Source organism: Ranitomeya variabilis, chromosome 6 (genome assembly GCF_051348905.1).
Source record: "Ranitomeya variabilis isolate aRanVar5 chromosome 6, aRanVar5.hap1, whole genome shotgun sequence".
Taxonomy (NCBI): Eukaryota; Metazoa; Chordata; class Amphibia; order Anura; family Dendrobatidae; genus Ranitomeya; species Ranitomeya variabilis.
In genome coordinates, this window is record NC_135237.1 from 192,631,028 (window position 1) to 192,647,259 (window position 16,232).

At 44.3% G+C, this 16,232-nt stretch overlaps 1 protein-coding gene across 5 annotated transcripts in view; it reads left to right on the top strand.

The window, feature by feature from the left end:
* COBL (cordon-bleu WH2 repeat protein) overlaps positions 1 to 16,232 on the top strand; it is a 957,553-nt gene that overhangs the window by 431,395 nt on the left and 509,926 nt on the right. For all 5 annotated transcript variants that reach the window (XM_077269351.1, XM_077269353.1, XM_077269349.1 and 2 more), the window contains one exon: positions 12,980 to 13,074. In XM_077269351.1, coding sequence (XP_077125466.1) covers positions 12,980 to 13,074 — 95 coding nt within the window. The remainder of the gene's footprint in view (positions 1 to 12,979; positions 13,075 to 16,232) is intronic.

The following is a 16,232-nucleotide window of genomic DNA, read 5'->3' on the forward strand; positions in this document are numbered from 1 at the left end:
CGCCATACCTGACGGGAGAACCTCAGAAAGCGTACCATGACTTGACCTTGCAGGATACCAAGGAGTGTCACAAACTGAAAGCCGAGACTCTCGCACGTTTGGGGGTGACACTGACTGTCAGGGCACAGCGAATTCACTGCTGGGCCTATCACCGGGACAAACCACCTCACTCCCAAATGTTTGACCTGTTGCACCTGGTCCAGAAATGGCTGCAACCAGAGTCCTCTACGCCTGCACAGATGGTAGAACGAGTGGTGATGTATCGGTTTGTGCATTCCCTCCCGAGGCCCATACAGACTTGGGTTGCCCAGGGTGATCCCCGGAATGCCGATGAACTTTTCGGATTGGTCGAGAGATACCAAGGGTTGGAAGGCTCCTTCGGGAGGCAGCCCATGCCATACTGGGGGTCCCAGAAGGGGGCTGAGTCCCAAAAAGGGGTGGGGCATCCAAGGTCACAAAGGGCGGGGGATATGGTGCCCAAGGTCCCTACGGGTGATATTATTTGCTGGAGGTGCCACGGGCCAGGACATATAGCTGCCCGTTGTTCCCAGACCACTGAGCAGATGGACTGTAGCATGGGACACCGTAGTTCATTATATGCACATCCAACCTGCAGTGTGAACTCTCCGCCCAGCGAGGGGCCTCAAGCGTGTCCCGTAAAGGTGAACGGTCAAGCAGTAACAGCACTGTTAGTCTCGGGGGGCTTAGTGACCCTGGTGAGGGCCCCTTTTCCTCTCCACCTGCTCCCGGGAAAGAAGGTCGGCATGCGATGCATTCATGGTGATGCAAAGGACTACCCTATGGCCATGGTGGATATTGAAACGGCATGTGGTACTGAGTCACATGAAGTCGGATTTGTTCAGGACTTGTTGCACCCTATAATTATTGGCCGGAATTTCTGTTTGTTTTGGGATTTGTGGGGAAAGGGTTTTGAGATCGCTAGCAAGAGTAGGGAACCAATGAACCCTAAAAAGGTATCGCCACACCCAGAGACAGACAGGTTTCCTTTTTGTGTCCTGGTAGGGGATGAGGAGGAAGTGTCCCCTGCATCTGACATTCTGGAGTTAGGGGTGACCGGTGAAAATTTTGTGACTGCCCAACATAGGGACCCCACTCTGAGGGAAGCCTTTAATAATGTCACAGTTATTAATGGGGTTGTACAGGAGCCGGGGGCAGACACAAGATTTCCCTATTTTCTGGTGAATGGCGAGTTGTTGTACCGGGTGACAAAAATAAGGGACGAGTTGGTAGAGCAGTTGGTAGTACCGGGTCCATATAGACGGAAGATGTTGGACATGGCCCATTCACACATCCTGGGTGGACACCTAGGGGTGGAAAAAACGCAGGAACGGGTGGTGCAGAGGTTCTATTGGCCTGGGTGTCACCGGGAAATAGTGAGCTATTGCAGGTCCTGCCCTACATGTCAGCTAACTGCCCCCACTCCTCATTTCCGGAGCCCCCTTGTGCCATTGCCCATTATTGAGGTGCCATTCAAGAGAATTGCCATGGACTTGGTTGGTCCCTTAGTTAAATCAGCCCGGGGCCATCAGTATATATTAGTCATCCTGGACTATGTCACACACTATCCTGAGGCAATTCCCCTGAAAAATTCTTCCTCGAAGAGTATAGCCCGCGAGTTAGTCCATGTCTTTTCCCGGACAGGTTTGCCGAAGGAGATCCTGACTGACCAGGGGACACCTTTCATGAGCAAGGTGATGAGGGAGTTATGCAAAGTCCTGAAAATCTCCCAGCTGAGGACCTCGGTGTACCATCCTCAGTCAGATGGCCTTGTTGAGAGATTTAACAGGACACTGAAGAGCATGCTGAGAAAAGCTATAGAGAAAGACAGTAGAGACTGGGACTGTCTCTTACCGTATCTGATGTTTTCCATTCGTGAAGTTCCACAGGCCTCCACAGGGTTCTCACCGTTTGAGCTTCTATATGGCTGACATCCGCGAGGTCTCCTGGATATAGCCAAGGAAACCTGGGAAGCCGAAGTCACGCCCCACAGAAGCATCATTGAGCATGTGGCCCTGATGCAGCAGAGGATTGCAAAGGTGATGCCTATCGTGAAAGAACACCTCCACCAGGCACAAGAAGTTCAGACCAGGGTCTACAACCGGTCTGCAAGAGTTAGGCAGTTCAATCCGGGAGACCGAGTTCTTGTGTTAGTTCCAACAATGGAGAGCAAGTTCTTGGCCATATGAGGTCGTCGAGAAGCTTGGTGAGGTAAACTATAAAATTCACCAACCAGGAAGACGGAAACCAATCCAAGTTTACCATGCCAACCTCATCAAGCCATGGCAAGATAGAGAGCCGGTAGTAACTCCATCTTAGCTAAGCAACCCGGAAGGTGAGGTTGAAGGGGTTACTATAGCGGAGACGCTATTGAAGGCCCAGAAACAGCAGTGCTGGGAGTTACTCCAGAAGAACAGGGACCTGTTTTCAGAGTTGCCAGGGTACACGAAGGTCACAGAGCCACATGTGCGGGTGAACGTGAAGCCCTATCGAATTCCTCAGTAATGGTTAAATGGTCCAAAGAGACAGAGTCAGCCTTCCAAGAAATGAAAGAGGCTCTGTGTAAGCAACCCATTCTGATGGCCCCAAACTTTAAGAAAGAGTTTATTCTTCAGACAGATGCCTCAGATGTTGGGGTAAGAGCAGTCCTTTCCCAAGAGCTACATGGGGAGGAGCATCCGGTTCTCTATCTGAGTAGGAAGCTGTCCTCATCTAAAAGGAATTACTCAGTCGTATAGAAGGAGTGTTTGGCCATAAAGTGGGCGGTGGACACGTTACGGTACTATCTGCTGGGACGTAAATTTAGACTGATATCCAACCATGCCCCACTTAGATGGATGAGGGAAACGAAGGGTAGAAATGCTAGGGTCACCCGTTGGTTCTTAGCCCTGCAGGACTTCAGTTTCCATGTGGAACATAGGGCCGGGAAGCTGCACGGTAATGCTGATGCCCTATCAAGAATCCCTTGTCTAGTGGGGGAAAGTGCCAAGCCCGACGGCTTTAGGCAGAGGGGGAGGTATGTAGCGTGGCTAAAGATTGTACAGTCGACGGGAGGTATGTGTCACATAGTTGGCTTGTCGCTGTGATGTAACCCGGAGTGTTTTCTTTCATGCACATAGAGAGCAATTCCTTATTGCTTTATGTGTTTCAGGACCTGTGGTGATATCACAACCACATGTCTAATCATGTGATGGGTTCCTGGGTGTGGTTAGATCTATAAAATAAAGGCTAATGCTTAACACAGGAGGTGTGTGTGTGTGGAGGTGAAAGCCTCCAGAGTGTGTTAAGGCTCCAGGTCTGAGCCTGAACGACTGGACACTTGTTGTTTTCTTTTCCTGAGCTAAAGGCTATTTGTTTTTTGTTTTTGCTATGTGGTTTATGGAGCAAAAAACTCTGTGAACTTTTTATGGAACGTGCCTCCTGAGTGTCAGCCATCGCACCTGAGCGAGTAAAACCCCTGCTGCAAAAAAAAAAAAAATAATATATATATATATATATATATATATATATATATATATATATATATATATATATATATACACACTAGATGACAGGTCTTCCAAGGCTCAAAAGACGTTTTCATGTAAGCGCTACATCAAATCCCTAATGCTCTCAATGTTCAGTGAAAAACTGAGAAGCAGGAAGAGAAGCTTGTTGTCACAGGACCATAAGTATGAAAGTCACATATGAGTGAAGTGTCCATGTGATGACTACTGGAACCTCCAGAGCTGAACCCTGACATTGCAGGACTCTGAATTCTCACAACAAATGCACTGCACACTTTTAGGATTCTCCCTTGCCGGTGGCAAGAGTGTACGGTCATGTCAGCACAATCATGCGATTTGTATACTTCTGGCCACATTCCGACTAGATGTGCCTGGCCTCTCAGTTCATTTTCATGGAGTTAGGCCACACATGTCTAGTCAGCACGTGACCACATGTATGTAAATCGCTGGTACGAGAGAATCTTAACAGCGTGCCGTGAGCACTGTGAGAATTCAGATGTCTGCAGTCAAATAGAATGACTGCAGACTCATCACAAACCTGGACAACCCCTTTGTGATGGTGGGATATGGTATGTGGATATAATTGTATTTGTATTAATATTAGTGATGAGCGAATATACTTGTTGTTCGAGATTTCCCGAGCACACTCGGGAGTCCACAGAGTATATTTTAGTGCTCGGAGATTTAGTTTTCATCGCCTCAGCTGAATGACTTACAGCTATTAGCCAGACTAAGTACATGTGGGGGTTGCCTGGTTGCTAGGGAATCCCCACATGTAATCAAGCAGGCTAGTAGCTGTAAATCATCCAGCTGTGGCAAAGAAAACTAAATCTCCGAGCACTAAAATATACTCGGAGGACACCCGAGCGTGCTCGGGAAATCTCGAGTAACGAGTATATCTCCTCATCACTAATTAATATTTTACTGATTATCATGGTGTTATCTTGTAGGATGAGTTATTTGCTAATTGATGAATGGCTGTGGTTGCCATCTGATATCAGCCCCCACATTACTGTATTGTTGTTCCGAGACTTCCCATGCACCACGGGGGGATCGTTTAGGACATGTGCACAAAACATGCCCCAGGCATGTCGGAGATGGCTGGAAGCAGAAAACGCCTTTACTGTGGAAGATGTTATACAGGCATTCCTTATAGAAGAATTTCTTGCCAAGTGCCCCGCAGAGTTATGGGAATGGGTCCGGGAGTGCACACCGTGTACCGTGGATAGAGCTGCAGCCCTGGCCGATGAGGCCCTTACTACCCAACCGCAATGGAGGAGGCTTCTGGACAATAAACCACAGCCTTCTCTCGCACCCCGGCCCCCTGAGATTATATCTGCCCCTCCACCCAGCCGCAGGCCGATGACAATCACGCCTCACAATCCTGTGCCCCAACATTTCTGACCACGACCTGGGGGTATCATCGAGAGGAGATGTTATGGGTGTAGGCAACCTGGGCATTTGCAATCCAGCTGTCCCTCAAGGATTCGGAGAGAGCCCCGCACATCCCCAACTCATCCAGTGCATTTTGTGCACTCCATCCCGCCTGAGGAAGAGTTACCACCACCCCCACCTGAGAGCACCACCGACCCAGGTACCATAGATACCCCTCCTGGAGTGTACGGACTCTGGTCTTTGTCCCTCAGAAATACAGAGCAATGGCATCGCCACCTGCAGGATGTCTTAATTGATGGATATAAAGTGTCAGGATTTAGAGACACGGGGGGCATTCCTGACTATCGCTGACCCCCCTTGTGGTTCGACCCAAGGCAATTCACCAAGGCCCGGGAATTCCCATTGTCCTGGCAGGGGGGTGTCCGCAAATATTTGTAAAGTGTAAAGGAAATGATACATGGTTTTCTAATTATTTTTAAAATATAAATCTGAAAATTGTGATGTGCTTTTGTTTTTAGCACCCTGCAGTCTGATATCCCCTATAAAAATCATTAGTGACAAATTGCCCCAGTAGTCACATAATTAGTAAATTGAGTCCACCTATAATTTATAACCACAGCTGTTCTGTGTAGGCCTCATAGGTTTGTTTGAGAACATTAGGGATCAAACAGCATCATGAAAACCAAGAAGCACATCAGACAGGTGAGTTAGAAAGTTGTGGAGAAGAGTAACGTGGGATTAGGTTATAAATAATAGCCCAAGATTTGAACATCTCTTATGGCACTGTTCAATGCATCATCATTAGTGTTGAGCATTCCGATACCGCAAGTATCGGGTATCGGCCGATATTTGCTGTATCGGAATTCCGATACCGAGATCCGATACTTTTGTGGTATCGGGTATCGGTATCGAAACAACATTAATGTGTAAAATACAACATTAACCCCTTCACCCCCGGAGCTTTTTCCGTTTTTCCATTTTCGTTTTTCGCTACCCTCCTTCCCAGAGCCATAACTTTTTTATTTTTCCGTCAATTTGGCCATGTGAGGGCTTATTTTTTGCGGGACGAGTTGTACTTTTGAACGACATCATTGGTTTTAGCATGTCGTGTACTAGAAAACGGGAAAAAAATTCCAAGTGCAGTGAAATTGCAAAAAAAGTGCAATCCCACACTTGTTTTTTGCTTGCCTATTTTGCTAGGTTCACTAAATGCTAAAACTGACCTGCCATTATGATTCTCCAGGTCACTACGAGTTTATAGACACCTAACATGACTAGGTTATTTTTCACCTAAGTGGTGAAAAAAAATTCCAAACTTTGCAAAAAACAAAACAAAACAAAATTGCGCCATTTTCCGATACTCGTAGCGTCTCCATTTTTCGTGATCTGGGGTCAGGTGAGGGCTTATTTTTTGCGTGCCGAGCTGGCGTTTTTAATGATAGCATTTTGGTGTAGATACGTTCTTTTGATCGCCCGTTATTGCATTTTAATGCAATGTCGTGGCGACCAAAAAAACGTAAATCTGGCGTTTCGAATTTTTTTCTCATTACGCCATTTAGCGATCAGGTTAATGCTTTTTTTTTATTGATAGATCGGGCGATTCTGAACGCGGCGATACCAAATATGTGTAGGTTGGGGTTTTTTTTTATTGATTTATTTTGATTGGGGCGAAAGGGGGGTGATTTAAACTTTTATATTTTTTTTATTTTTTTCACATTTTTAAAAACTTTTTTTTTTTACTTTTGCCATGCTTCTATAGCCTCCATGGGAGGCTAGAAGCAGGCACAACCCGATCGGCTCTGCTATGCAGCAGTGATCATAAGATCGCTGCTACACAGCAGATTTGCAGGTGTGCTGTGAGCGCCGACCACAGGGGGGCGCTCACAGCCACCGGCAATCAGTAACCATAGAGGTCTCAAGGACCTCTATGGTTACCTTCCTGACACATCGCCGACCCCCGATCATGTGACGGGGGTCGGCGATGCGCTCATATCCGGCCGCACGGCCGGATGCGGTAGTTAAATGCCGCTGTCTGAGTTTGACAGCGGCATTTAACTAGTTAATAGCGGCGGGTGATCGCGATTTCACCCGCCGCTATTGCGCGCACATGTCAGCTGTAAAAAACAGCTGACATGTCGCGACTTTGATGTGCGCTCACCGCCGGAGCGCACATCAAAGCGGGGGTCCCGACATGTGACGTACTATACCGTCACATGTCGGGAAGGGGTTAATGTGTAAAATAAAGAATTAAAATAAAAAATATTGCTATACTCACCTCTCCGACGCAGCCTGGACCTCACCGAGGGAACCTGCAGCGTTCTTTGCTTAAAATGCGCGCTTTTCCTTCCTTCCGTGACGTCACGGCTTCTGATTGGTCGCGTGCCGCCCATGTGGCCGCGACGCGACCAATCACAGCAAGCCGTGACGTAATTTTCAGGTCCTTCTAGGCATTCAGTATTTTAAAATTACGTTCCGGCTTTGTGATTGGTCGCGTCGCGGCCACATGGGCGACGCGACCAATCACAAGCCGTGACGTCACGGGAGGCAGGAAACGCGCGCATTTTTAAAATTACGTCGCGGCTTGTGATTGGTTGCGTGCCGCCCATGTGACCGCGACGCGACCAATCACAGCAAGCCGTGACGTAATTTCAGGTCCTGAATGCAGAAATAGGCATCAGGACCTGAAATTACGTCACGGCTTGCTGTGATTGGTCGCGTCGCGGTCACATGGGCGGCACGCAACCAATCACAAGCCGTGATGTAATTTTAAAAATGCGCGCGTCTCCTGCCTCCCGTGACGTCACGGCTTGTGATTGGTCGCGTCACCCATGTGACCGCGACGCGACCAATCACAAAGCCGGAACGTAATTTTAAAATACTGAATGCCTAGAAGGACCTGAAAATTACGTCACGGCTTGCTGTGATTGGTTGCGTCGCGGCCACATGGGCGGCACGCGACCAATCAGAAGCCGTGACGTCACGGAAGGAAGGAAAAGCGCGCATTTTAAGCAAAGAATGCTGCCGGTTCCCTCGGTGAGGTCCAGGCTGCGTCGGAGAGGTGAGTATATCAATATTTTTTATTTTAATTCTTTATTTTACACATTAATATGGTTCCCAGGGCCTGAAGGAGAGTTTCCTCTCCTTCAGACCCTGGGAACCATCAGGAATACCGTCCGATACATGAGTCCCATTGACTTGTATTGGTATCGGGTATCGGTATCGGATTAGATCCGATACTTTGCCGGTATCGGCCGATACTTTCCGATACCGATACTTTCAAGTATCGGACGGTATCGCTCAACACTAATCATCATAAAATGGAAGGAATATGGCACAACTGCAAAGCTACCAAGACATGGCCATTCACCCACTCTGATATCCCAAGCAAGGAGAGCACTAATTAGAAAAACCGCCAAGATGCCCATGGTTATTCTGGAGCAGGCGTGGCACTATAATTTTCTCTAGTGGGCACATGAGACACCGTTACTGTTATGAGCCAAACCAATAGGCTGAAATTAAACAATCTCAATATTAATATTAAGATATTAATTAGAATTATTATTCTTTATTAATTGTATCAACTATTGAGCAGAATTAAGTGTGCTGACACCCCCTATATACCGTATCAGCTCCTATATGCTGTATAAGCCCAAACACAGTCCCTATATACCATATGAGCCTGCACTAAGCCCCCAAAATACTGTATGAGCTTGCAGACAGCCCCGCAATAAACCGTATGAGCCCCCACTCAGCCCCTATATACCGTATCAGCCCCCACACAGCCCTCTATATACCGTATGAGCCCGCACACAGCCTCCTACAGTACAAACCAAAAGTTTGGACAAACCTTCTCATTTAAAGATTTTTCTGTATTTTCATGACTATGAAAATTGTACATTCACACTGAAGTCATCAAAACTATGAATTAACACTAGGGTTGAGCGAAACGGATCGTTCATTTTCATAAGTCGCCGACTTTTGGTAAAGTCGTCGTCTCATGAAACCCGACCCGATCCCTGTGTGGGGTCGGCCATGCGGTACGCGATCTTGGCACCAAAGTCGCGTTTCGTATGATGCGTTTAGCACCATTTTTACAGCCAATGAAGGAGCGTGGGCAGAGTGATGACATAGGGGTTAGGGCGTGCACGCCTATCATCATTTTATCGCTTGTGCGCAGTAGCGATTTGGAATGTGTAAAACAAAATTTTCTGTGCTGGGACGGAGGGGGAGAGAGAGAGAGAGAGAGAGAGAAAAAAAATATCCCCATTGACATGCATAGGGTTTCGTGTTCCGGCCGATCCTCGACTTTGCGCAGTAATCGGCCGATTTCGCCCGACTCGACTTTTCCAACAGTCGGGTTTCGTGAAACATGACTCGACCCTAAAAAAGTCAAGGTCGCTCAACCCTAATTAACACATGTGGAATTATATACTTAACAAAGTGTGAAACAACTGAAATTATGTCTTATATTCTAGGTTCTTCAAAGTAGCCACCTTTTGCTTTGACTGCTTTGCACACTCTTGGCATTCTCTTGATGAGCTTCAAGAGGTAGTCACCGCGAATGGTTTTCACTTCACAGGTGTGCCCTGTCAGGTTTAATAAGTGGGATTTCTTGCCTTATAAATGGGGTTGGGACCATCAGTTGTGTTGTACAGAAGTCTGGTGGATACACAGCTGATAGTCCTACTGAATAGACTGTTAGAATTTGTATTATGGCAAGAAAAAAGCAGCTAAGTAAAGAAAAACGAGTGGCCATCATTACTTTAAGAAATGAAGGTGTCAGTCCGAAAAATTGGGCAATCTTTGAAAGTGTCCCCAAGTGCAGTGGCAAAAACCATCAAGCGCAACAAAGAAACTGGCTCACATGAGGACCGCCCCATTAAAGGAAGACCAAGAGTCACCTCTGCTTCTGAGGATAAGTTTATCCGAGTCAACAGCCTCAGAAATCGCAGGTTAACAGCAGCTCAGATTAGAGACCAGGTCAATGCCACACAGAGTTCTAGCAGCAGACACATCTCTACAACAACTGTTAAGAGGAGACTTTGTGCAGCAGGCCTTCATGGTAAAATAGCTGCTAGGAAACCACTGCTAAGGACAGGCAACAAGCAGAAGAGACTTGTTTGGGCTAAAGAACACAAGGAATGGAGATTAGACCAGTGGGAATCTGTGCTTTGGTCTGATGAGTCCAAATTTGAGATCTTTGGTTGCAACCACCGTGTCTTTGTGCGACACAGAAAAGGTGAACGGATGGACTCTACATGCCTGGTTCTCACCGTGAAGCATGGAAGAGGAAGTGTGATGGTGTGGGGGTGCTTTGCTGGTGACACTGTTGGGGATTTATTCAAAATTGAAGGCATACTGAACCAGCATGGCTACCACAACATCTTGCAGTGGCATGCTATTCCATCCGGTTTGCGTTTAGTTGGACCATCTTTTATTTTTCAACAGGACAATGACCCCAAACACACCTCCAGGCTGTGTAAGGGCAATTTGACCAAGAAGGAGAGTGATGGGATGCTACGCCAGATGACCTGGCCTCCACAGTCACCAGACCTGAACCCAATCGATCGTTTGGGGTAAGCTGGACCACAGAGTGAAGGCAAAAGGGCTAACAAGTGCTAAGCATCTCTGAGAACTCCTTCAAGATTGTCGGAAGACCATTCCCGGTGACTACCTCTTGAAGCTCATAAAGAGAATGCCAAGAGTGTGCAAAGCAGGCATCAAAGCAAAAGGTGGCTACTTTGAAGAACCTAGACTATAAGACATAATTTCAGTTGTTTCACACTTTTTTGTTAAGTATATAATTCCACATGTGTTAATTCATAGTTTTGATGCCTTCAGTGTGAATGTACAATTTTCATAGTCATGAAAATACAGAAAAATCTTTAAATGAGGTGTCCAAACTTTTGGTGTGTACTGTATATACCATATGAGCCTGCACACAGCCTTCTATATACAGTGTGAGCCCCCACATAGCCTCCTGTATACAGTGTGAGCCCCCACATAGCCTCGCCTTTATACAGTATGAGCCCCCACATAGCCTCCTGTACACAGTGGGAGACCTCACATACACTCACTGGCCACTTTATTAGGTACACCATGCTAGTAACGGGTTGGACCCCCTTTTGCCTTCAGAACTGCCTCAATTCTTCGTGGCATAGATTCAACAAGGTGCTGGAAGCATTCCTCAGAGATTTTGGTCCATATTGACATGATGGCATCACACAGTTGCCGCAGATTTGTCGGCTGCACATCCCAAAGATGCTCCATACAAGGCAGGATGGATCCATGCTTTCATGTTGTTTACGCCAAATTCTGACCCTACCATCCGAATGTCGCAGCAGAAACCGAGACTCATCAGACCAAGCAACGTTTTTCCAATCTTCTACTGTCCAATTTCGATGAGCTTGTACAAATTGTAGCCTCAGTTTCCTGTTCTTAGCTGAAAGGAGTGGTACCCGGTGTGGTCTTCTGCTGCTGTAGCCCATCTGCCTCAAAGTTCGACGCACTGTGCGTTCAGAGATGCTCTTAGGCCTACCTTGGTTGTAACGGGTGGCGATTTGAGTCACTGTTGCCTTTCTATCAGCTCGAACCAGTCTGCCCATTCTCCTCTGACCTCTGGCATCAACAAGGCATTTCCGCCCACAGAACTGCCGCTCACTGGATTTTTTTTCTTTTTCGGACCATTCTCTGTAAACCCTAGAGATGGTTGTGCGTGAAAATCCCAGTAGATCAGCAGTTTCTGAAATACTCAGACCAGCCCTTCTGGCACCAACAACCATGCCACGTTCAAAGGCACTCAAATCACCTTTCTTCCCCATACTGATGCTCGGTTTGAACTGCAGGAGATTGTCTTGACCATGTCTACATGCCTAAATGCACTGAGTTGCCGCCATGTGATTGGCTGATTAGAAATTAAGTGTTAACAAGAAGTTGGACAGGTGTACCTAATAAAGTGGCCAGTGAGTGTAGCTCCCCATGTACAGGCAGTGTTGGTTCGTGAACTTTGGGTAACAGCGGGGAGATAATTGTGTGCTTTCCCGGATGTTGCTTGACAGCATATCACATAAAACCGGGTATTAATACTTTTTTAAAGCACTGTAAATAATATTTATTTACAATTATAGGTGTGACTTCTTTAACCCATTTTTTTTTTATTCTGTAAGACCTGATTTAGATATTGGTGATGTTTCTCTTTCTCAAAAAATAGTCCAATTTTCATCATCGTGTTTTGCGTCTGCTTTTTTATCAATATCTGATCAGCATGTCAGTTTATTTAGTGTTTCTTCGATCAATTTCTTCTATGAAAAAATAAATCGCAAAGCTTCTTCTACCCTATGCAACGGTTAAAAATGGCATACGGATTGCACATGGATGTATACATTCATCGGTGTTTTTTTACGAACCCATGGACTTGCATGGGTAATAGTGATCCGTGACTCAAATCACAGATCTCAGATCAAAAACTGACATACCTTTTGCTTTCTGCTAAAAAAGTACAGACATGTAATGGGTATATTTTCTATCTGTGAAAAACATAGATAGAACATAAAAATAGAAAAATGACTTCTGAATGAGACCTAATCATTGTTTGGTTCTGAAATTGTAGTTGTTGTCAGTACCTGTGATTATAGATTATCTGGAATGATTATGCTTACAGTGCTTGAAATCTATGTAGAAATGCTAACCATCTTTTTAAACATATAGAGACTATAAAAACCTGCAGTGATAATAAACATGAGCTGTAAATTATTTTATGGTATCAGGACCTTGCACTTCGACTATGCACCAATTGTAGCTAATCTGTCTTGCAAAGTCCATCTTGTAAAAGTAAAGTACAAGTTTCCAATGAGATCTGTTTTAGTTGTTCCGTAACAAAGGTTTAAGGTACACACGAAGGTAGGCAGTGGGGAAGAAATCACATTTTATAGGAATGCTGCAAAAGTGTTTTTTCTTCCTCATTTTACCTCAACAATTATAATTAATACAACATACTGTATATTTGTAATATTGTTTGATCTGTTATTATGCATCAATACTAACTGTATTACTCTTTTCAGAAAAGAATCGTAACCTTTCCTCAAACAGCGACACAACAGAAAAGGAGAAAAAGGGAATCTTTGGATTTTTCCGAAGCAATAAGAAAGTAAACAAGGTAAATGATTCCTGTCTTTAGTGTTTGCTTTGCAAGAGAGAGCTTCTATAGGCATTATATCCAATCTAATGCTGTCATACACGGATCAGGTGTGGGCGATGGATTGCTCAGAAAAGACTGTTCCTGATCAATTCCTGTTGGTTTTCCTCTAGGTGTTTACTACTTGTAAGTTAGGTTTTAGTGTTCTTTTTATAGTTTATATACTAGTGCCACCTTTAAGTTCTGAACACTGATGTATTCACACAGTGTTTTTGCCATCTTGAAGAGTGCATGATAGCTTGCTAAATGTTTAGTTCAATACCTTGTAGTGAAGATTTTATAGACCTCTAAGCTCAGTGATAGTGACGTCAATTTGGCCAGTATCTTAGAAATGTAAAATCTGTGACCTCCATAAAACCTTTGAATAAGCCTATAGTGAAACGTGTTGTCATTAAGGTCCTTCTGGCTTCAGTTTGTACTTTCCTACTATAAAAAAATAGGTTTGCTTTTTGCTGACAAATCTCCTTTTTTGGTTGAACATTTATGGTATATATGAAGACATTTTGGTCAATTTACACTTAAACATTATTTGTCTGTCCTGTAACTATTAACTTGTGGTGTATTTTGTTTATTTTGTATGGCAGTTTGTATTAGTGTACATTGTAGACAATAGCTTCCCTTGATAGGTGGTCAATATTTTCATCATTTTCTATTTCAGACTACACTTTCAGGAAATTACCTTTTATATGAATAATTGATAAACCTTTAATTTATATATTCAGGTAATTCATGTTTCTTTGTATAGTTTGTAGGCTTTTTTGTTTTTTGAAATCTTGTATTTTTTTTCTACCTCTTTGTCAACTTTAATAAATTATGTCTTGCATTATCAGCTTACCTGTGCCATTTTCAGGTTTTTTTTCTGTTTAGCAAATTCAATTTATCACTGACTAGGATAACCTAATACTGCAAATATGGCTGGTAAATGTCAATTCAACAAACTTTGTATAGTATGAGTGTATAGTATAAGTGAATATAAGAAACTTTGTTAAACATCTTATGAAAAAAAAATTAGACTTTTTTTTTTCTTACCAGCACTTAATCTCTAACCCCCTGTCTCCTTATGTCATCATTGACTCTTAGGGTACTGTCACACTCTGCAACTTTCCAACGATCACGACCAGCGATACGACCTGGCCGTGATCGTTGGAAAGTCGTTGTGTGGTCACTGGGGAGCTGTCACACAGACAGCTCTCCAGTGACCAACGATGCCGAAGGCCCCGGGTAACCAGGGTAAACATCGGGTTACTAAGCGCAGGGCCGCGCTTAGTAACCCAATGTTTACCCTGGTTACCATCGTAAAAGTAAAAAAAAAAAAACCAGTACATACTCACATTCCGGTGTGGGTCAGGTCCCTCGCAGTCTGCTTCCTGCTCTGACTGAGTGCCGCCGTAAAGTGAAAGCACAGCACAGCAGTGACGTCACCGCTGTGATCTGCTCTTACTTTACGGCCGGCAGTCAGTCAGAGCGGGAAGCAGACTGCGAGGGACCTGACGGACACCGGAATGTGAGTATGTACTGTTTGTTTTTTTTTACTTTTACGATGGTAACCAGGGTAAACATCGGGTTACTAAGCCTGACCCTGCGCTTAGTAACCCGATGTTTATCCTGGTTACAAGCGAACGCATCGTTGGATCGGTGTCACACACACCGATCCAACGATGACAGCGGGAGATCCAGCGACAAAAGAAAGTTCCAAATGATCTGCTACGACGTACGATTCTCAGCAGGGTCCCTGATCGCTGCTGCGTGTCCGACACAGCGATATCGTATGGATATCGCTGGAACGTCACGGATCGTACCGTCGTAGCGACAAAAGTGCCACTGTGTGACAGTACCCTTAAACAGCTATAATCTGCCTTGATTAAAACAAGATTTTCTACCAGTTTACTGAAAGATCAGTTTACAGCTGCCTAATGTATTTTAAAGAGATGGATGATTATAGGAGCAAGACGTAAAATAAAAAAAGAGCACTGTTGCTGCTTTCTAATACGTTTTTTCATTTTTTATATCACCATAGAGCTACATTGCTCATTAATGCTGAATAATGTGTTCAGTGTTTCTGTTGCCTCTGCACATGTGCCACTTAGAGACTGGAAAATATGGATCCCTCTTCTCTCTGTGTGCTTTGTTTTAGAGACTTTAATTTAGCAGTTAGTCTCTAATGACAAGCTTATAAACCACTAAAAAATTAAAGTCAGATAATGCAGATGACAAAACTGATGAAGACTGCTAGATGCTTTCATGTAATGGATAGAAATGTTGCTTTATAAACACACTAATACACACACTGTAAAGCTTATTCTGAAAAGTCATATGAAACAGTAGGTATGATTTAAATCTAACCTATGGGTTTTTTATTCTAAACCAATGATAGGCAAGAGTTATACATATTAAATGGGTTGTCTCATCTTCTTAAATGGGTAAAATTGCAAAGTGCCTATAAGAACAAATAACTTTAAAGTTTTAAAAATCCTTTCCTTTCTCAAGAACAGCGGGGTTTTCACTTCCTTACTTTACTTCTCATTGTCTAGTTTATCAGCCACTTCTGCAATTTATCAGCAATGGCCGGTCTCTGAGGAAAAAAGCTCAGTGCTTGCAAGATGTTTGCTGTAGATCATTGGATCAAGCCACCTTTGGTGACCCTGCACTCCTCCATTGCTGCAGAAGCAAAGCAGTCTCAGTACGAGAGATAACACAGTTTGGGACAATGAGGCAGCCATGCCGTTGGCCCAAACTTGTCATTCATCGTGAGTGTATCCACCCATCCCACCTTTGCAAGGCTGAGGAGCAACGTATTCCTGAAGATAAAAGATGAGACATCTACCTTAAATGTCAAGACAGATAAGAGAGGCATATAAGGAATGGTGATGCATTAAGAGTTAAATGAAAGAATATTCAGATTCATATAAAATTCCTGAATATAAAATGTGGCATGAAAGGAAATAGTATGTTTATGCTTAAGATGATAAGGAAGTGGCCTTGCAGATTCTATTTATGGAAATTTTAAGGAGTGGCTTTTCTTTATTTCTGACATTATAGTATTCCTTTGCACACACTACCTTTGCACATGAACAAATGTCAAAAACAGAAATAATTCTATAGCTATTGGGTAGTAGAGA